The sequence below is a fragment of the Paraphaeosphaeria sporulosa genome (assembly GCF_001642045.1).
Source record: "Paraphaeosphaeria sporulosa strain AP3s5-JAC2a unplaced genomic scaffold CC84scaffold_7, whole genome shotgun sequence".
Lineage (NCBI taxonomy): Eukaryota > Fungi > Ascomycota > Dothideomycetes > Pleosporales > Didymosphaeriaceae > Paraphaeosphaeria > Paraphaeosphaeria sporulosa.
The window spans coordinates 1,222,917-1,242,302 of NW_017253366.1; the positions used below are offsets into that span (position 1 = coordinate 1,222,917).

Below are 19,386 nucleotides of genomic sequence, written 5' to 3' on the forward strand. Positions count from 1 at the left end.
GATCCATTTATTCTCGTAAGACGGGTTGCATCGTTGTACCGCACCGCTCGTCATGAGCGGAGGCAGAAACATGCGTACTATCGCCGACTACCGCCGTGGCACTGCTTTAGGCGACAGCCCGGACCCTCTCCATCTACAAGCATCTTTCTCTGTACTCACGATAGGAGCTCGAAACCGAGACGGATCTGCTAGTCTGAGCGCTCGAAGCGACCAGTCTTCCTGAAAATTCATAACTGGGCGTCTGTGTTTGATGGCAATGCTCGTGCATTAAAACTCTCTTTACACTTGGTACTTCCTTGCCAAAATAATAGCCATGGTTAGCTACGGATTGATCGAAGTTCAGTCGCTGGCCCAGGTTCCTTGAGTAGACTTGCTTCAGAACACGTCCTGGAGCTACGAATGCTCTCATACCTGTGGCCACGAGAACGGTGTGTCCGATGTCATGGCCGGCAAAAACCTTCGCATCACTGGCATTCGTACTGCGACCCCGCACGGATGATTTGGATTGCTCAGTCTCCGCTCGGAGAGGTGCATGCGGAAGAACGGCAACGTCGAGTAACATGAGCGGCGAACTGCTACCCACATCGCACTTTATTGCTCAGTACAAGGGCACCGGCAGCTCTTCATGGAAGGTGTTGTTGGTCTTTTTCCGGAAGTCCAACAGAGGTTGCACAGGCTGTTCGCCTGAGCTAGTGCTGCACGAACTCGGAAGGTTCGTACAGGATTCAGTGCGATGGTCGCTAATCTTGGGGGCCTATTTGAAAAGCACACACATTAAGCCAATTGGGTGCTGGATCACCTGTCGAAAAAGTTCGGATAAACTGATTGAAACAAGGGTCCCATTTGCCAAAACGGCCAGTCACTGTCAGCCATGCAATATATACTAGCCTGGTGACTTCTTCTACGGGACGGTTGTCCCCGCAATCGCTGTCTCCCCGCAGTCGCACATCGCTAGCTGTTGCCGTTTTCAGAACGCAAGGAGATTGCAAAATCAGTGACAATAGTCGTACGCCCGTTGGGCTTCTTCAGAGCTGTCTTTGTAAAGGATTGCAAATCGAAAATGCCAGGCTAAACGCAGAAGGATGCGACGGCTGTGTGCCTGTGGTTGTGGAGCATGCCATCCACTCCAATTGGCCCTCTTTGAAAGAGATGGCAGTACATATAGTACAGGATGATCGTCCTTAATTAACATTTTGGTGGCGATCATCAAGCTCATTTGTGACAAGCTCCGCAACACCTTTATGATGGGCATTTCTTTGATATTCCAATTACTGTTAGCGTCCAGCGCTGCCGCCATTGATATTCCTACTACGCCCACATGGCCATCGGGACGCTGTACCGACAAATCTCTTACCATTCCCTCGTGGACAATCAAAGATTACGTGGTCAAGGGAGGCGTTGCTACTTTTCAAGTAGAAAACAGAGCTTCTGCTTCCACTGACTGCTGCTCCTTCATAACATGCTCCCCTGGTAAAGAAAAGTGTGATGGTTCCGCCGGAAGTTCTGGAAAGACGGTCACGTGGAAAAAGGGAGCCGACGGAATCAACGTAATCAGTGTTACCGAGGTCTGGTATTGCAGTGATGAGGGCGACAGGTAAAAGCGTAGCCGTCTTCCTTGATAGCCGAGTTGATAATTCCGCAGAACAATCTTTACGGCATCAGGGAGCACCAAGATCACCTCATGTGATGGTGACGATTGCCTTTCTCCGATAACATACCTCGCTCAAGGTGGCCTTACTCTGCCAGTCCCTCTCACCCCAGCACAGCCACTTCCACCAGCCGGCTACGATGCACCGACCTGCGCAAAAGTCGGAGAGGATCAGTGGGATGTATCCGGAGGTAAGTGCCTTTTTTTATTGTCTGAGTCCCTTCAACAGACGCTGATCTTTATTTACTAGTCGAATACAAGAACTACACAAAGAGTCAATGCAAGCAGTGGTATATTCCAGAGGAAATTTGTCGCGACAACAACGCCCAAGACTTTGTATCTAAAGGCCAATACCTTAGCCTCAACGTTACCAACAATGCGATATCTCATACAGTGGGGTGCGGTTTCACGCCTTCGTACAACAACTATGACCTACCCTCCGTCCTGCGATGCACTGGCGGCAACTTTAACGAAATTACGCTTGATGTTTCGTGGTCCGGAGCGGCACCTAATTTCAACTTGAAGGTCGAGCAACTATGGTACTGTCTCGATAACCCAAAAGCAAACGTCAACCCGTAAGCACCCTTCCCTTGTTGCCAAAGCAGAGTTTTATAGCTATACAGCCTCTGAAATCTTGCGTAGGACCGTGATCGTTGCATCTGGCAGCTCTGCCATACCCCTCAGATGTACCTCGACTCCAGGCATCACAGGCACCGCAGACGACATCGTTACCATCTGTACTGATACCGCATCTTCTCACTCGATCGACGGAAAGCAGATAGCGAAACAGAAGCTTCCACCATACTCCCTTATCACTGCGTATCCGGTTCATGGTGGCTGTACCTTCGACAGTATCATCAATCCCACCTTCTACTACCGAGGGATGTTCTTTGAGACCAACCCATATCCTCAAAACAATCCGGATAGCGCAACGCTGAAGAGGTTCACTGCTGGGTTGACTGGTCCGGGTTTCAAGGACTTCTTTTTCTACCAAAACAAGGCCATCTCAGGCCAAGGTATAAAGACTACGTATGCCCCACAACATCAATGCTTGGAATACGGCTGACAGTACATAGGTACACCTGCGCCGTTTATTACGATGGCAAGCCGAAAGATCAGCATTATAACTGCACATACGCTCTCAATCCACACACCAAGGTCATTACCCAGGAGAAGACTTGGGAGTGTGGTGATAAGAACCCTAAACAGCCGTGGGTACCACTGTCCAACTAGTGTCTGCTTTTTAAGCTAAAGAAATTTAGGCTGTACTTTACCGGTTCTGGCGAATTTGACTGGAGTGTTGACCCGTCTTCGGACTGTTATAATTCAGCGACTGCGTCAAACCCATCGACATACTGCTATTGGTATGACGACATGGCGACGCTCCAGCCTGGTGTTCCTTATGACATCCCAAAGGTCCGAGCAAGCCTGGTAAATGTCCTGCCGCCAGATCTTGGACAGCCAGCCGTGAAGAGTGTGGCCACAAGTTCTGCCTCTGACACTCTGAGGGTCAACAAGGAGTGGAAGTTCGTCACCCAAGCTAAGTAAGGGATGTATGCAAAGTGTCGTGTTCGTTCCAGATCTTGATTTTGAATGATGTTATCCATAGTATCTTACATGAAATAAAAGAGACACCGTTGCCATCTTGTGAAGGCAAGGGCGTCAATAGCTGTACTAAAACGAGTGGGTATCATGTTCTCAACATCTCTTATCGCGCCCGGGTGACGCACATTTATCGTGTACCCATAGTTCTGGCCGCCGAAGCCGTTACACGTGAGGAATTCTTTCCTGAGAATGCATTCACTTCTTGTTCAGCGGTACTGTTCTCACTCCTTGACCTGCCGTGATCACAACGGCTCTACCCACCCCAACACGAGCCTGTTCAGTGCTGATTCTACCATCCCAAGGCTCATGTATGTCTAGGGAGCGCATCGAATCCTTCGAAACCCTTGCACCGCGGGTCTCCTTCGTGGCAATGGATGTTAGGGCTATCACGCTCTCGGTGTCGCCACTCCTTATAGTCGCTGACTTCCACGGCATGGTGGGGTCTTGCTTAGTCGACTTCCCGTATTTGTCACGCACATCGGTATATATTTTGCGGAAGAGCGGACGAAGAATGGCAGCAGATGCAGCGATGATGCCCGTGCCGGGTTCAGCAGTCGCCCATATTGTGGCTTTGATCGAGGTAGCTGGCGACTGGTAAGTTGTCTGCTCATTGTGCGTGTACAACTACAAGTCAGAAGCAAGGAGACCACATCATATAGACGACAGGAAACACAATACAGTCTCCAGTTCTGGATGTTGATTTGAGATAGAAACTTACTGGATACACTATTTTCGAACAGTAAGCCCTTCAAATACACCATGCGCATGATAGATGATATAGAGCCGACAGCAGCAAAAGACATGACTATGCCCACTGAGATCTTTGAACGGCGATCCATTGTGCTGTCCATCAGGATGACGATGGGTATAAGCGTGAAAATCCAGTCGGCTACGACGTTGATGATGCCATAGATATAGCCTGTAGTCAAAACGAACCAGACCGGGGCACAGTGCTTTGCGCGAGCGCCGATAAAACTGTCCGCGAGTTTTGTTGGACTTCCACAAACGAAGAGGGTAACGAAGAAGTAAAAAATGCCGAAGACACCCGAGATTGCAAGGATCACATGGAAGAGGCGGGTTTGCCAGGGTTTGGTGAGCAATCGCAGGAAGAAAAGACCTAGTGAGATCTTGAGGAATGTTGTTGTGAGGATGTAAAAGACCTTGCTCAATTGGACGTACTGCCCTTCATCAGCAGCGGTGATATATACTTGAGGAGTTGACTTACAACGAGGCTTTGCAGCAATTCCATCTCAGTGAACTGCCGGTGCGCTCTACTCCGCAAGGTGATCGTCAATATGAAGGCGCAATAGCACGTGAACAAGCACTAATAACCATGAGAAGAACACTTGTACATCGCTGGGATGACATACCAGCGCAATGAGCATCGTAGCATCGTCCCACCCAGGAGATTTGGTAATGCCTAAACGCACCCACATCCGGAGGGCAACCGTTGTCCATGCTAAGAAGAGGAGCATAATAACCACAGCAAAGATTAACACCCCTAGCTCGTAAAATTCGTTCGAATGCGCCATAATTTGCAGGACCAATAATGTATTTCGCACCTGCAACGAAGATTTGAGAATTGATATGATGGCTCATGCTATAAACATATGCAACGATGGATCCAGGGACCACACCCCCACGGAAGCTGTCAAGCCGTATTTGCTTCTAGCAACCCACAGCACAAATAGCCAGACCTGAGTAGCTTCATAGCTTCAGGCGATCGGACTTGATTGGTCGTTGTGGCGGCCAAGAAACTATAATTTTCCCCATGCGTGCGTTCAAACAAGTATCGTCAATGAATCACATGGGTTTGGTCTATGGTCCGGCATCGCTTGTTTACGACCTCTGCAGACGCGGGTGAAATCACGATCCTGGCTGGATCGAGAAACGAGTATGACACTGTGCGTGCTACTGGACAATGGACATTGTGCGAAGGTTGCTTTTCTGAATATTCGTGGTAACAAGGAGATGGAGATGTTTAGTATTTTGTTTCAATGCGGCGAATAAGCAGTGATGATCTCTTGAAGGCTGCATCGCCAGAGAAAGATGAGCTTCGATACTCACGAGTTCCTCCGACATGCGAACGTCTCGAGAAGGACGCTGTTAGTCGTTTAACAACGGCAATCGGCAGCTTGAAGGGTTCCATCTTGTGTCTACTGTTGCGCTTTCTAAAGAAAGAACCGTGGGTGTAGTGATGCACGATGTGTCTGAAGGCATTGACGTTTCGGCACTATTCCCAGAAACACCTTCATGACGTTTCAAAAGACGTTTGGCAACGTTCGGAACGTGGTGTTTCCCTGTTTCACACGTGCTGGATGAAAAAAAAATCAAAAAAAAATCAGAGCACGGATCATGTCGTCCCAGTTCCCAAGTTTGTAGGGTCGTGGATTGTGATGTCGTTACGGAGGTAATGAGAGGCATTACACTGCCAAGCCCTTTATCGATATCGTCTCGGAGAAAGGTTATTCCGAGTTATTGATGAGTTTTCTTGTTCATCGCTCGCTTGTGTCTTCCATCATCAAATGTCTACGTTCGCACCGTGCATGCGATTTCAATGCCATCGACTTCAGTGCCCATGCTCATATTGGGCTTCCACGAAGCTTTGAGTACACTGGGTACCGTCGCCAGTGGGTTGCGTCGTGGTGCGCCATGAACGCTTCATCGAACACCAAGCAATGATGCCGCAAACTAATCACACTGTACTCCAGCGCATAGGGCTTCCATGGAACTGTCAGGTATGTACGCATTGTGCAGTCCTTTCTCTTTTATGATTATTACACACAGCAATATCACAGACCTGTACCGCAATAAACCATGTGGATGCACGCTTGGAGACCTTATGATAGAATCCTTTCCGAGATTTTGAGCTATCTTTGTCGGTGAACTGGACGCTGACATTTTCCAAGATAGATGCCAAATAAACGTCTGTCCCCCTAGGTCCAACTCTTCGGCGAAAGCAATCGAAGCCACAATGTCGACTGATACGGCGCCGTCTCGTCGCTTTGTCGGCCTCATTGTTCGTAGACCTTGTGTAGGCTCGGCTCGATGGCACTACTCTCGGTGTAGCATTGTGCCACACGCCATGGTCCATTGTTTAATCCTAAATATATCACTCGCTTGTTATGAATGGCTGTTACTGCACAAGGATCTCTGTGACTGTTGCATGAGGCGTTGTGACCTAACATTTATCTCCCATTGGGCTACTACACAATTGTATAAGAGTCTGCAATTCGTCATACTGCTCCACCATCGCCTCACGAAGAACGCTTTAACAGTGCTGAAGAGGAAGACCCAAGCCCAAAACGCTAACACTTTGCTAGTGCTCTAGCGGAGAACAGACGAACATTGCTCCACTATTGGATCAACATGGCTAACTGTTCTTCTCAACAGCTTTCTTCTTCCTCATCGTCGTCGAAGGCTCGACGCTCGACTAGGCTGTCTGTACGGAACTCGATCGTTGGAACGCCTGGCAGGGCGCGGCAGGCTAGCGTTCGTCGTGCTAGCAATCGTATCGACCCGAACTTGGATTTTCCCGACTTGGACTTGGTTGACTGGGGCGAGTTCGCTGAGGATTCTGATGACGACGCGGCGCAAAACCGGACCAATGTGGCCCACGAGGGCTTCGGGAACCATAATTATGCGACCGGACAAACCCCTAATGTTGTGCCTACAGGCCATGCTCCGATCAAGTTTTACCACAACCCGAACGTTGCGGTGCCGGGCACTCCGCATGTTTCGTTTCCGCCTGCGAACCGACAGATGGGTCCGCCGGTGGGTTTACCGATGGGCTTTAAGCAGGAGAAGGCCCCTTTCGTGATCAATGGCAAGACGGTGATGTTATCACAAGAGCAGGTGGACGCATTGAGTGCTGTTGCTGGCCTCGCTCCGCAGCCGTTGCTAACGGATGGGAAGCGCACTTCTGTGCCTAAGTCTCCGGGGATTCGGAAGCGTAACAGCCAATTCCGCCCACAAGCTGCATACAGCGATCCGTTCGCTGGCTCAGAGCACATCGATCCGCAAGATCTTCAATTCGGTGTTTTCAGCAACATCAACTACACTCCTTTCCCCGAGCCAACCGCCTACCCAGAAGGTTACGCTGACGCTCGTCAACTGCTACCGCAGTCGCCCTACTACCAGAGCACGCAATGGCAAGGCGCTCCTTCGCCTGGTGGTAGGCACATTCAGTTTCCACAACCCGAGCCTGAATACTTGCAGCTGACAATCCCCCAACAGGTAAGCGGGCCTGTTTATTTTGAGCGAGATCTTATCCCAGATCTTGACTTCGATGAGCCCAATGCTAATCAATACCAGAACCGCGGCCGCCAGTCTGCTTATCCATCCCGCAACAGCTCCCTGGGTTACGGTCGTAGGAATCTTCCCGTGGAATCCAAGAAGAGCGCTCGCCAAGATAAAGCCCGTGCATCTGTGTTGGGTCGTGAGACGAGCCAGCAGTACCAAAAGCCCAAGCTCGCCACATACAATTCCGATGTTCGCATCAACAGGACTACCAAGGGTCTCACGACGCGGACCGCCAAGATCAACAACTATGATCCCCGTAACTTCTACACTTACATGCCCCACCCGCTTGGTACTCTCGAGCAGCCTTGGGGCGCTCCGTGGAAGGCTCAGGGGAGCCCATACTTGCATGAGTACCGGGATTCCTCTTTGAAGGAGCAGGATGGCGGTGAGGAGATCGCAATTTACGAGCTGAAGAACCGTGAAATGAATCCCGATGAAATTCAGGACTTCATACTGGGCTATCCCTACCACCGCAACAAGTTAACTCTTAGGCTCCAGGTCACCCCCGGTGATTCTGGGCGCCGCTATCGGCAAGGCGCTGATAAGTGCCGCTTCAAGGACTGCCCGAATCGTGTGAGTGGTGTACCTGCTACGATCAAGCACGGCTGGTTCCGCATTGCCTTTGACGAACGCGATGACGATGAGTACGATCCATTTGCCGCCAACTGCGGGTTTGTGCATCTGTACTGCATGGAGCGTTTCCTGGACTTCGAATACATTTGCCGCAAGGCTCACGTTGTGGTCGACTTCCGAGTTCAGATGCGGAACGAACCCAAGGGGACTTTTGCTGCTGCGTTCACCACGAAGAACAGGGTCGCGGGGCTGCTTGCCGAGCAATTCATTGTCCACGCTGGCAATGCCTCTCGACAGCTTGGTGACAACTATGGGGTCCGCCAAATGCGTGAATTCCAGAACTACCCTGTTAATATGCCTTACAACGGGCAGATCTGGGACCCAGATTATAACTTTGAGGACACGCTGAGCTACCACATGTTCCTTGTGACGGAGCAGGATCGTCCAGCCGCCCAGATGGCCCAATTTCAGGGTCTTTCGCCTACGGTTCTGAGCGTCCACCGCGGCGACCTGGGCATGGTCGCTGAAGCCAATGCGCGGCAAAAGCAGGCCAAGAAGATGAGCAAGGGTGGGAACAAGAAGAAGGGCAAGAATGCCTCTCCCGTCACTGACAAATACGACGGCAATTCGTCGTTCGACATCGAGGTTCGTAGGCGGATACAGCGGGCCAAGGAGGTGTTGAACCGGAGGGCTCAGGAACCCAAGACTCGTGTGCCTAAGGAGACTGATCACGGTCTTGCAGATATCGACGGAGAAGAGGAAGAGGAGGAGGTCGCCGCTACCCAATACGATCGACAACCCTGGGACCTGCCCGACGACGCGAGCGACATTGAGGAAGGGCACACTTTCCGACAAGGTACCCGCCGCAGCGGGCGCAACAAGGGCAAGCAGCCAGTCTACAGCGACGAGCCTGATATCGGTCCAGCTTATAAGCCCCAGCCTCAGCGGCCGCTCAAACGCAACTTCCAGGAGTACGAGCAATCGCAGAAGAACCACGACCAGTACGTCTACGGCCAGGACCAGCAGTATCTGCAGAACAGCTACGCGCAGAATGGGTTCGCGCAAGGCTACATGGACGGGCCTGCACCGAAGCGCAAGCGGTCCTCGATCGCCCCGCCCCAAGGCTACGCTCGCGCTCATTCGTATCGGCCTAATCTACTCCAGCCCCCTCAGCAGTGGCAAGAGAACGACTACGACTACGAGCTGGACGAGGCCGACCTCTTCGGCGACCTCAACCTCCCCGCCTCACCCAAGCGCAAGCGCCCTTTCACATCCTCCCGCCCCGACGAGCAACAGCAGCACAGCGCGCAGTACCGCACCAAGCGCTTTTCCGACCTCGTCGGCTCCGCGCCCTCGCCCTCGTCCAGCATCATGCGGCACCCGGGCTCGCGCACGCCCTCGGGCAGCAAGCGCAACGCCTCCTTCAACAACCAGCCCGTGAGCCAGCAGAAGACGTTCCACTCCGACGCGCCGCCGCATGAAATGCCGCGCATGGTCAAGGAGCTCGAGCTCGACATTAACACCACGTCGCCGCGGGGCGCGAAGCCGGACGTTTCCTCTGGGCGCACGCTGCGCTCGGGGCGGTCGCTGAGCGGACTGAGCAGTATTAGCCCTGAATCAGTTAGAGCGATGAGGCGGTCTTGTGGCGGTTGAGGCCAGGCATTGGGGACAAAGACTGATACATAGTGGCTGTTGTGCGGCTTTGAGGTCTGTCATTGTATGGTCTTGTGCCTTCGCCGCTCAGACCGCTCCATCAGATTCTTTATAAGTACTTGTTTAGTTAGTCCGATCTGCATGTGTCAAGCTGGTCTCAATCATCGGCACGTAACATATCGTCCTCCCCTGTGTGAAGGAAAACCCTCTGTGCCAACATCGAAAAACCTCAACCCTAACTTATTACTTATATCTACCTATAGTTGGTCTAAGTTTTTACACCTATAGCACTAATATGGAACTAATACTACTTCTCTTTAGTGCTTTCTAAGTGTTGTACTAATATTAATATAAAATAATAATTAAAACCCATTTCACGCCGTTCAGTTCGCTGGGATATATAGGTTAAACGTTTCTCCATAAAGAGAGGCGTGATGGCTTCTTAGCGCAGGGTCATGATCAAGCATACTCAGTATTTTATTTTGAGGACCGTTCCGACGTCTTGGAGCGCTGTCATTTCAAGCCTTCGTCGCGCTTGTCGCGAGATGGTGGGCCGGATGAGGGACCGAGGTCCTCTGCCGACATGACGGCAATAGTACAGGGGCTACAAGGAAATCATGCCTTTGCAATGTGAAACCAAATCTAATGAGAGTACGATACAATGAGCTTCGGCGGGGTCGTGGTTGGAGCTCCGCAGGCGCGCTAGGATCCGTCCGATACGAGTACGGTACGGACTCAGCCCCGCACAGACATCCTGTTCAAACTCAGCCTGCTCAGCTGTCAAGCCAAACACAACCCCAACTCATTGAGCGTATCGTCGCCTTTGGTCTCTCAAATTTCGGCTTCTAGCACTCGGGCTTGAGTACGTTTTATTTCTCCCACCTTAGCGACAGGGTTGGGGTTTCCTTTGCGCTCATTCAACCGCTCGGAATCGCGGAGCCTCAAAGCATATCAGTCCCCTCGATTCGCGACCGATGCATCGCCCTTCGCAAGCTCTCCACTAGAAAGGGCGTGTAAGTGGTGTCATCGAGATTCGGTGTGCGCTTAGAAAGTTTTTCGAGACTAGTACAGTGACTGCACCGTCAGAGCATCATTCAGAACAACTCTGGTCAACATGGCATCGGGTGAAGACGATTATTCTCAGCATCCGGAATGGCGGGTAGTAGGTACTTTGAGTTTCTCGTCACGGAGACCTCATGCTGCACAATTAGGCAGCTTCGAACTTCCACCACCTCCGCCCGTGCACAAATACCCTACTATATCACAGTCGTCACAAGTCCCAACGACCATCGCGAGTGTTGGCAACCTTCTAACGCCACCGAGCTCTCTCTCTGTTCACTCGGCTGGCGCAACAGCGAGCGAATCCTCTGAACCGACCCAACAGCTTCATCCTTTCATTCCCTCGTACTGGACCGGACCTGCGCCCACCGAACAACGAAGTGGAGGCACGACTAGTGCAGAGGACTTCGGCAGTATGGGATCGCGTGGTACTGAGAGACCGCATCTTGTCTCGTATACAAACTCCCAACATCCAATTTATTTACCAGGTTATGAACTAGGTCATGCTCCAGTCTACTCGAATGTCACCAACTCAAACGGCCAGCATGTCGTAGTTGGACTGCCTCCTCCTCACAATCCAGGGCACCATTTCAGTGCAAATCTTGACCATTCATCTTCAAATTACGACAGGCCATTTAGATGTGATCAGTGCCCGCGATCCTTTGACCGTAATGTCGATTTTAAGCGACATAAGAGGATACATCTGGCAGTGAAGCCATATCCATGTACCCACTGTGATAAAAGCTTTTCTCGCCAAGACGCTTTGAAAGTGTGTTACCCTATTGCTTTAAGATTAAACATCAACTGATATTACGAAGCGCCATATACTTGTGAAGGGTTGTGGCAAGGTTCCTGCCAATCCAGACGACGTAAAGCGCGAACATGATTCTTTAAAAGCAATCGAAGATGAACTTACCTCACCTGTACTGGATGAGCCAGCGCTGGCAGATCCAACATCACCACAGTCGGAAGCACATACGCCGGCAAAGAAGACCATAGTCTCGGGTGACACCAAGGCTTTGGGTCGGATTGATGACGACGACCCATACACGTCGTCACAAGAGCCTACAATCTCTAATATCGTAAAAGTCCTAGAACGCATCATTGATGCTGCCGACAAAGCGTCGGTAAAAGATGTTGGGGAATACGTTGAAGCTTGGACCGGTTTTGATCTGTGTGGCACCGAGCTTCTTCGTCGATTGTGTTCACCTGCCAGCTTTCCATCAACAGCATCCCGCACGAAAGCAGTCACCGACTATGTCCATGCTGTTCTGGTCACTGCACAATGGAGAGACTATGTGCGATCTCGCAAACGTGCATTTACATCAAGCTATCCTAAAGAAAGCACACGCTCAAGTGGAACTGTCGACATATTTGGCACACCTGCGGCATCTGCACAAAGTAATTCAAGTCAGACACCACCGCATAATAAAGAACTCCGTTTTACAGGTTTTCCCAACAGCCTGGACAGACTCTGGTTCTCCGAGGTTGTCGATCGTACCGTGGATGCCTTCTTGTACCGTTGGAATAGGGAGCATGAACAATGGGTTCAGTATCGATGGGATGCAGCATGTGCCATCTATTACTGTAGGATCCATCTTGATGGTAAGCGCGCAAGTCCTGTACCAAAACTTTCTCTGACTTGTTTAGATCAACGATGGAAATATCTCGATTGGAGTGGTGTTGAATTGAATACCGTCATCGCGAAGATTCTTGCTTCATCACAAGCCGACGCCGCTGGCGTTGCTGTGCTCCATGGAATCTTCTTAAATGACGACTCTATGGTTACAGAAGAGAGAAGACGACTTCAGAATCGGATTGCACAGCGAAATTACCGCAGAAAATTGAGAGCCAGGCTTTTCGAACTCGAGGCAAGGGCAAAGGCCACTCCACAGACTGGTCTTGATTCAGTGGAAGGCGGTCCTTCTACTGGATTCACAGAGCAAATCGATCCAGAGGTTATGGTGTATCAAGATGCTGACGAACCGGTGAATATGAGCTGCATATGTGAGAGCTCTTCGGATCAGCGATTCATAATTGCTTGTCTCAAATGTGGCACATGGCAACATATTGCTTGCTATTACGAATCTGCAAAGGACTACATGGATGAACATAGATGTGTTCAGTGCGTACCAAGGCTGGTGGAGCCAAAGGTGCCCTCATCGAAACGGCCGGCCAACGTGGCTTTCTCGGTGCACTCAAGCAGCACTGAATACAGATCTAAACGTCACGCGCGTACTCTAGACGCCGAAAGCTCTATTGCGCGTTATGAGAGGGAGGGAAGTGAAACTGCATACACAGATCCAACGACCTACAACGATAATGAATGGCGGGCCGTGCGTTCTACAGCAAGCAAAGAAGCTGTGGCAGTCGTAGCTGAGGCCACGAATGATTTCAATGCCCGGGAGATGGAAAGAGTGAAGGAGATAAATGGTAAAGATGGCAACCGTAATTTCATTATGGAATGCCCATATTCGGCGGCTGCGATTGATCTAGGTCTCCAAAGCACATGCTTTGATCTACAAGCTGGAAGCATGTCCCAGATCTGCATCCATTTGCTTCGCCGCCACGGCATAACCACCAAGTTATGTAACGTATGCACAAAAGCCATTCTGGATCCCACAGTATTTGATCGGTATCATGGACGGAATTGTACGGATCCTCGGCCACAGGTAAGACGTATTGTCGGTGTGCGACAGCAATGGAAAGAATTGTATACGTCCTTGAGGCGAACGATTGATGTCACAGCAGTGGAAGCCTTCCAAGACTCGCTTTCGCACGCAGTCAATACTGGCCTCTCAAGCGCTTCGGATGCCGAAAATGCAACCTCACTCTCAAGGACAACCGATACACTCTCAGGAGAGGAAATACGCAATTTAGATCTTAACCACAGCTCTAGAGCAGACTGTGCGAGTACCGAGATAGTTTGTCAATGCTCGTCAAGCATCGGAGCTTCTACGAACTCTGCCGGGCGGCACGCCTTAGTCGGACTTGCGGCAAGGCTACCTTCTGCCTGGGAAGAGGTTCAAGACAAACTCCCCGATTCCTACAAATGGGATATCGAATATGTCACGACCCATAGTGACGGCGGAGCTGCAAGTGGTTGCTGGACATGCATGCCTTTGGAGGATTGTGAGCCTGAACAGATACCTCTGACAATAGCAGAGGCTCCTGTTGTGCTTCCCGTTGATCATCAGTGGCCGCCAATCGGCGGGGTGCATCCTCCACCGGATCCCAGGCCATCAGCACCAATAGATTGTTGGAACGAGTTGCCCATGGATACCATACGGGATCTTTTCCTTACATTCGAAGGCAGCTTAGGTTTCTATGTTCTTATAAGCGGGCTACTACAAATCATTGTCTCCGAAACCTTCGATACCACTTGGGCTTCTTCGCATTTGCCTCACAAGTACGGCGGCCTGAAGGTCTGCTACATCACCAACACGATGGAGCCTACTATGCTGCAATCTAATGTAGCAACCACGCCCCGGACAGGCGTGTCGTCACAAACGCAGACTTCGCGCTTGATGAGCGCATCCAAGCAAGCTCGATCAGCTCAAACGCTTCAACTTAACGACTTCATCGAGGCTCGAGTGTCATCGACATCCCGCGAGAGATTCGCTGGCCGAATTGGTCTGAAGGTCGAGAAAGACGGCCAGCCATTTCTGGTAATGTCGTCGCACGTGATTACCGAGGCAATCCTCAGCAAGTCTTTCTTCGGTCTGAATCGCGATCCGATGAAGCGGCTGCAAGAGGATTGGAACAAACACACCGAGATTTGGGCGGGAAATGCGAAGGTGTGTACATAAACAAGAAGTATGCGAAGTTTCCAGAGCACTTGAACTAACTGATCAGCAGATTGGAACGATCGCGAAGAGTTTTGATCAGGACGCAGAGTATTACCCCACCGGCTTCAACCACGATGTCACTTTGATAAGACCAAATGCGACGGCTTCTTTTGCAGATGTAAAATCTCCAATAGGCGACCTTGGTTGGTTATGCCGAGATGGCTGGTCATCGCTTCGGCAGCAGCCTTCCGCCATCAGGATCCTGGGACCAACAGAAACAGATCGTGCAGCAAAATGCATCAAATGCAACACTAACTCCGAAGCCATCATCGTCGGTGAAGGAATCTTCTTCAATCAGACCTCTTCTGCCGGCGCTAAACCTGCGAGGAACCACGATCTCTCGACGTGGAAAAGATTTGTATCACGAGCTGTGTTATACCGTGTGAACCCTGACTTCAATCCACCAAACGGCTATAGTGGCATCGCACTATATGCGGATGGGACCAGGGAAGATGGCACGCAGGGTCCCGGCATCGTGGGCTTTCAAAGTTTTGTTCAAAAAAGTGACCATCCGCAAAAGTTCAACATGCCAGAGGGTCCGCACCTGGAACGGAGATTGAAAGAAGGCAGAGTAGCATTCTATGGCGCATTTCAGGTGCCTGACGAGCTTCGCAGGGGTTATAATATTCTGTAGCGCAGCAATGGCATGATTTGCGTACATCTCTCTAGAGGAAAGCGATTCTCGTAAACATACTCATCAGATGAAGGACCCTACCACCTGTGCAACCCCCAGCAAGACCTGGACGACCGTCAAAAATACAACGACTGTAGCAAACCTAGGACCTGTCAGCTTGTATTGATCGGCCGTGATATCCAACGTACAAGAATGTCCAAAATTGCATCGTGTCCCGTCGATCGCGAAAAAGCACCCCCAAGCTCCAAGGCCTGGACGTTTGTAGATGTTGCTCAAGCCGCGCAATGCGGGGCCAAAGGGTAGGAAAATCTTCCGGTGTCCAATCACTCATCGATTGGCTTGTCATCAAGGTTTCCAGGGTTGGGTCGAAATCGCTGTTGTGCAGGTTCGATGCAACTTTACTCTTTCGGCGCGGGGTCACCGGGGCGCGCGTCTTCCAGGCAGTGATACATCGCTGTCGGTAGCGATAGGCGGAACATGACCAGCACCAGCACACCTTCCGAAGACCAACCAACGCGCCGAATTTCGCGTGGAACGGCGCATTAGGCCAGGCGTTGAATAATACAGCGTACGACTCTTCGATCTCCTGTGTAAGTTCGACGGGTATGCCAACTGCTGGAGAAGTAATTGCATCGAATGCGCACGGCAATGAGAACAGCTCCAGAACAAAGCGACCACTGATCTTTGTGAGTAGCATGTGCCGAGACACATTGGGGGTCCACAGGATATCAACAGCACTGAGTACGTTCAGGGTGAAAGCGTTAAGCCGCGTTGCCCTGATGGACAGAGACTCCTGGGCGTTGAGCTCTTCCAACAGCGCGTATGGCGATGTTTCTGAGTCGAATGTCAGCTTCTTCAGTGCATACAACTTTCCGCGTATGACGTACGACAAGGCAAAGCTCTCCCAGAGGAAGGGGAAAGCAGAGTTTGCAGAGGACTTCGATTCGATGCATCTGCTGCATTGAACATCAATGCTATCATCCTCATTGTCGCATCATTCTCAACGCTAATCCGATGGTCCCACTGTCCGCCCGGGAGAAGACCACTGCCTGCGATAAGACCAGCGACAGAATTATCGTAAGGCGCAACCACCACAGACGGTGGCGTAGATGTCGTTGAAGATGGCGTTATCGGCGTTGTAGTCTGCGATATCGTTGCATCTGTGAAGATGCTATATGCTGCCACGACTTTGCGAGACCGGTTTTTGTACTGGAAAGAGCTCAACATCATAGTCCACGTCCCAATGATACACATGACCGTATCTTCAACATGCTCTTTTCGCCTTGGGTCCCCCGCGAGAGTATCCGCAAATACATCCCGAAAGCCTGATAAGGCATATTTTTCTGTAAGTGTCCGCACAGTAGGAACTATTGGTGTCCCATTCGCGACAGCACCCGGCCGAAAGTGTTCGATAACTTCGATGAATAGGTCGATGTAGACCTCTATTGTTTCGCTACCCGCGTACTGCTTCTGAATATAGTTGAGATACGGTTCGGCGGTTGAGTTCGTCGGGTAATCGTTGAAACCCAAGGCGTGGGCGAGCCTGACTCGGTCGCCGATGGATGATTTATTGCTACTGAGCGACATGATTAAAGTCAATGTGGCTGTGAGCTCCTCTGAATCTCTTCTAGTCTGCGCACAGTTGGTGTCCGATCAACCCAGATCTGCTGCGCGCGCTCAAGACTCTGTATATCTGTCGCGGCCCTTTATTGTCGGGGTACGCGACAATCAAGATTAGCAGATGGAGTAACGAGAAGATCAAGGGCCATGGCACCGATGTAACTCGAGAGGTCGTCATTTCGTCTAGGCGCACGCGAGGCTGAGGGCGGTGCTTCAGTTTCAGCTGATGAGGCTGAGGCTCCGGCCACTAAGCTTATTGAAGATACGAAGGCGCTACCAGATCTCCAAGCCCAGACATGGCCTTGTCCGACAATCGTAAATAAACAAGCGGTCGGCTTGGACTTCGTGAAGAATACCTAGGTGACGCATTATATAAACGCAGACACCGGAGCTATGCCCTATGCTTGTGTTTTTCCAAGAAAACAAGACGAAGTTGGAAATTGCATCACCAGTAGTATGGACATATTGTACGCGCCTGCATCTTGGCGTGATATGAATTCTTCAGCCTTCCTCACAACCCTTTCCGGGCTCCCGCATCTTCTTCCCCTCGCAAACTAACCACTATGCTCTTGTTCGCAACTATAGGTTTCGTTGCATACCTAGTCTAGCGATGGAGAAAGAGCGTGCGGAGCTCGCAGCGTACGAGCAAACTCAGGAGCTTGGATGTCCAGTAGGAGTTATGGTTGCTGGTCTTGAGTGTGTTCATGAATTGGATTCGTACCCACGGGACAATAATATACGGAGTTTCCTGTTTGCATGAACCTACTTTTCCTTGTTCGTACGAGGTCTTCCTCCATATGATGCAAACCCCTCCTAGCTACCAGCCTTGCTCGGTTGTTTCAAGTACAATGGCAAGTCAACAACGATCTGTGGGCTTTGTCAGACTGCTGCAGCACCATCACAACCTGTTATATCCACGCCAAACACGCAAGTCAGCAGTCTCATACTTTTGTACACAGAGTCTTACATATTCGAGATATCGGATATCAGAATCCTTACCACATCCTCATCGCTCTCTTGCGAGTAAAAACAAATCACCAATCGTCAATCATGTCATTCGTGTCTTCGCTCTCAAAGTCCATAATCTTCCGCGCTGCCTCGCTCCCCGCAACAGGCAGCATCTCCAGCCCCTGCTTCCTCGCCTCCTCCGGCACCTGGTCAGGATCCAACAGCCCGACCTGGAACAGCACGCTCGCCTGGTCCCAGTAAATGCGCTCGCTCCACACCTTGCCGCCTCGCATCCCGACAATGCTGACGACGACAATCTCAACTTTTCTGCCCGTGGGTTTCACGGAAGGGAGCACCCAGGGCATGTCTATGGTGTGCTTGAACTGGACGTAGAGCTCGTCGACGATGCGATCTGCGCCGATGGTGCGGGAGATGAGGCGCAGGTGGAAGATGGGCAGCTTGTCGGCCATGAAGTATTCGTTGTAGAAGCGGAATATTTCTTCGTGGCCCTGGCCGCCTGTCAGAGTGGCTGTGTAGTTCACGGTGGGAGTGGGTTCAGTGGTGTAGGTTTCCATGATCTTCTTGGCGCTTCTTTTGTGATATTTCTCTGCTATCATATTAGATGGTCCGCGCAAGGAAAGTAGAGGCTGACGACATACGATCCTCGTTTTCCTCCCACACGCGCTCGAGGTCGACTTCGGCACCAAACCCTCGTCGCACCATACTGAGACTTCGGCTCCATGCTAGCGCATCAGCCACGGCGTCGTACTCATCGAGGTCGTGCTCCGCGAACCCCGCATCCACGCCTTCGTAGGTGTAGACTGGGTATGGAATTTTGCTTTGCAGGCCGCCGGTCCCTATCCCCGGCGTGATGCGCTTCTGCACTATCTTCCGCCTCCCTTGTATGCCCAAGACTTCGGGCCTCCGCTGGACGCCAACGGTGTCGCCCTCGCCGGTGCCCTGCGCGAGATGGACCAGAACGCGGAAGGACGACGAGAGGCGGTGTCTGGGATCGGGTATAGAGCTCGGGTAGTAGGCGATCAGCGAGCACAGCTTGGACGTGCTAGTCTTGGGCTCCGAGTACACCTCGAGACAGACGGCAGCTGCGTCACCGAAGGCTTCACCATGAGTCGTCAGCCATGGTTCCACGCGATACTAGGGACCAGCACGACGCGGCGCGTGCTCGATGGCGCGCGCAGGCCGAGGTACAGGAAAGGTGCATATACCTACGATCGCATAGCGCTCGCCGATGCTCATGCCGTCGCCCAGGTGGTGCAGCGTGTTGACGTACGTCTTGCCGCCCTTGCCCATGGGCACGTACTTGACGACGAAGCCTTCGTCGCGCCATGCGCGCAGTGTTTCCACGTCGAAGTCGTCGTCCTCGGCGGTCACGAATAGCGTAGGGGTGCTGTGGCTGAAGGACAGCCAGCCTTGGCTAGTCGTGAGGTAGTTGAGCGCCATATACGGTGGTCTGGTGGCGCGCACGGGCGAGCGAG

The 19,386-nt window shown here is 51.4% G+C and overlaps 7 protein-coding genes across 7 annotated transcripts; 4 read left to right on the forward strand and 3 right to left on the reverse strand.

Moving 5' to 3' along the window:
- Positions 1-1,100: 1,100 nt before the first annotated feature.
- Positions 1,101-3,199, forward strand: CC84DRAFT_1249207 (uncharacterized protein; the record flags this gene model as incomplete). Its single annotated transcript, XM_018184275.1, has 6 exons — positions 1,101-1,594; positions 1,643-1,839; positions 1,899-2,223; positions 2,291-2,677; positions 2,725-2,859; positions 2,911-3,199. Exons 1-6 carry the CDS (start codon positions 1,242-1,244, stop codon positions 3,194-3,196), a joined length of 1,683 nt encoding a protein of 560 aa, XP_018034193.1. The 5' UTR covers positions 1,101-1,241.
- A 519-nt stretch (positions 3,200-3,718) lies between these two features.
- CC84DRAFT_1059881 (uncharacterized protein) lies at positions 3,719-4,770 on the reverse strand (the record flags this gene model as incomplete). Its single annotated transcript, XM_018173572.1, has 4 exons — positions 3,719-3,837; positions 3,972-4,431; positions 4,479-4,577; positions 4,624-4,770. Coding segments are annotated over 4 exons (825 nt in total), but the record flags the coding sequence as incomplete, so codon positions are not given.
- Positions 4,771-6,622: 1,852 nt separating this feature from the next.
- Positions 6,623-9,781, forward strand: CC84DRAFT_1207096 (uncharacterized protein; the record flags this gene model as incomplete). Its single annotated transcript, XM_018182075.1, has 1 exon — positions 6,623-9,781. The coding sequence occupies one exon, from the start codon at positions 6,623-6,625 to the stop codon at positions 9,779-9,781; it is 3,159 nt and encodes a 1,052-aa protein (XP_018034195.1).
- Positions 9,782-11,255: 1,474 nt separating this feature from the next.
- On the forward strand, positions 11,256-11,739 carry CC84DRAFT_1094891 (uncharacterized protein; the record flags this gene model as incomplete). Its single annotated transcript, XM_018174585.1, has 2 exons — positions 11,256-11,609; positions 11,659-11,739. Coding segments are annotated over 2 exons (435 nt in total), but the record flags the coding sequence as incomplete, so codon positions are not given.
- Positions 11,740-13,374: 1,635 nt separating this feature from the next.
- Positions 13,375-15,322, forward strand: CC84DRAFT_1096561 (uncharacterized protein; the record flags this gene model as incomplete). The annotated part of the gene is made up of 2 exons (XM_018174675.1): positions 13,375-14,637; positions 14,699-15,322. 2 exons carry the CDS (start codon positions 13,375-13,377, stop codon positions 15,320-15,322), a joined length of 1,887 nt encoding a protein of 628 aa, XP_018034197.1.
- Positions 15,275-17,329, reverse strand: CC84DRAFT_1197442 (uncharacterized protein). Its single transcript, XM_018181522.1, has 3 exons — positions 16,210-17,329; positions 15,511-16,156; positions 15,275-15,464 (listed from the first exon to the last, which is right to left on the reverse strand). The coding sequence occupies exons 1-3, from the start codon at positions 16,907-16,909 to the stop codon at positions 15,386-15,388; spliced, it is 1,425 nt and encodes a 474-aa protein (XP_018034198.1). The 5' UTR covers positions 16,910-17,329; the 3' UTR covers positions 15,275-15,385.
- Positions 17,330-17,976: 647 nt separating this feature from the next.
- Positions 17,977-19,351, reverse strand: CC84DRAFT_1096447 (uncharacterized protein; the record flags this gene model as incomplete). Its single annotated transcript, XM_018174668.1, has 3 exons — positions 17,977-18,497; positions 18,550-19,008; positions 19,117-19,351. 3 exons carry the CDS (start codon positions 19,349-19,351, stop codon positions 17,977-17,979), a joined length of 1,215 nt encoding a protein of 404 aa, XP_018034199.1.
- Positions 19,352-19,386: the final 35 nt, after the last annotated feature.

Coding starts and splice junctions, on each gene's coding strand:
- CC84DRAFT_1197442 (XM_018181522.1), bottom strand. CDS start 16,909: ATGTCGCTCAGTAGCAATAAATCATCCATCGGCGACCGAGTCAGGCTC. Junction 16,157..16,209: donor TGGGAGAGCTTTGCCTTGTC/GTACGTCATACG, acceptor CATTCGACTCAG/AAACATCGCCATACGCGCTG. Junction 15,465..15,510: donor ATGCAATTTTGGACATTCTT/GTACGTTGGATA, acceptor GACAGGTCCTAG/GTTTGCTACAGTCGTTGTAT.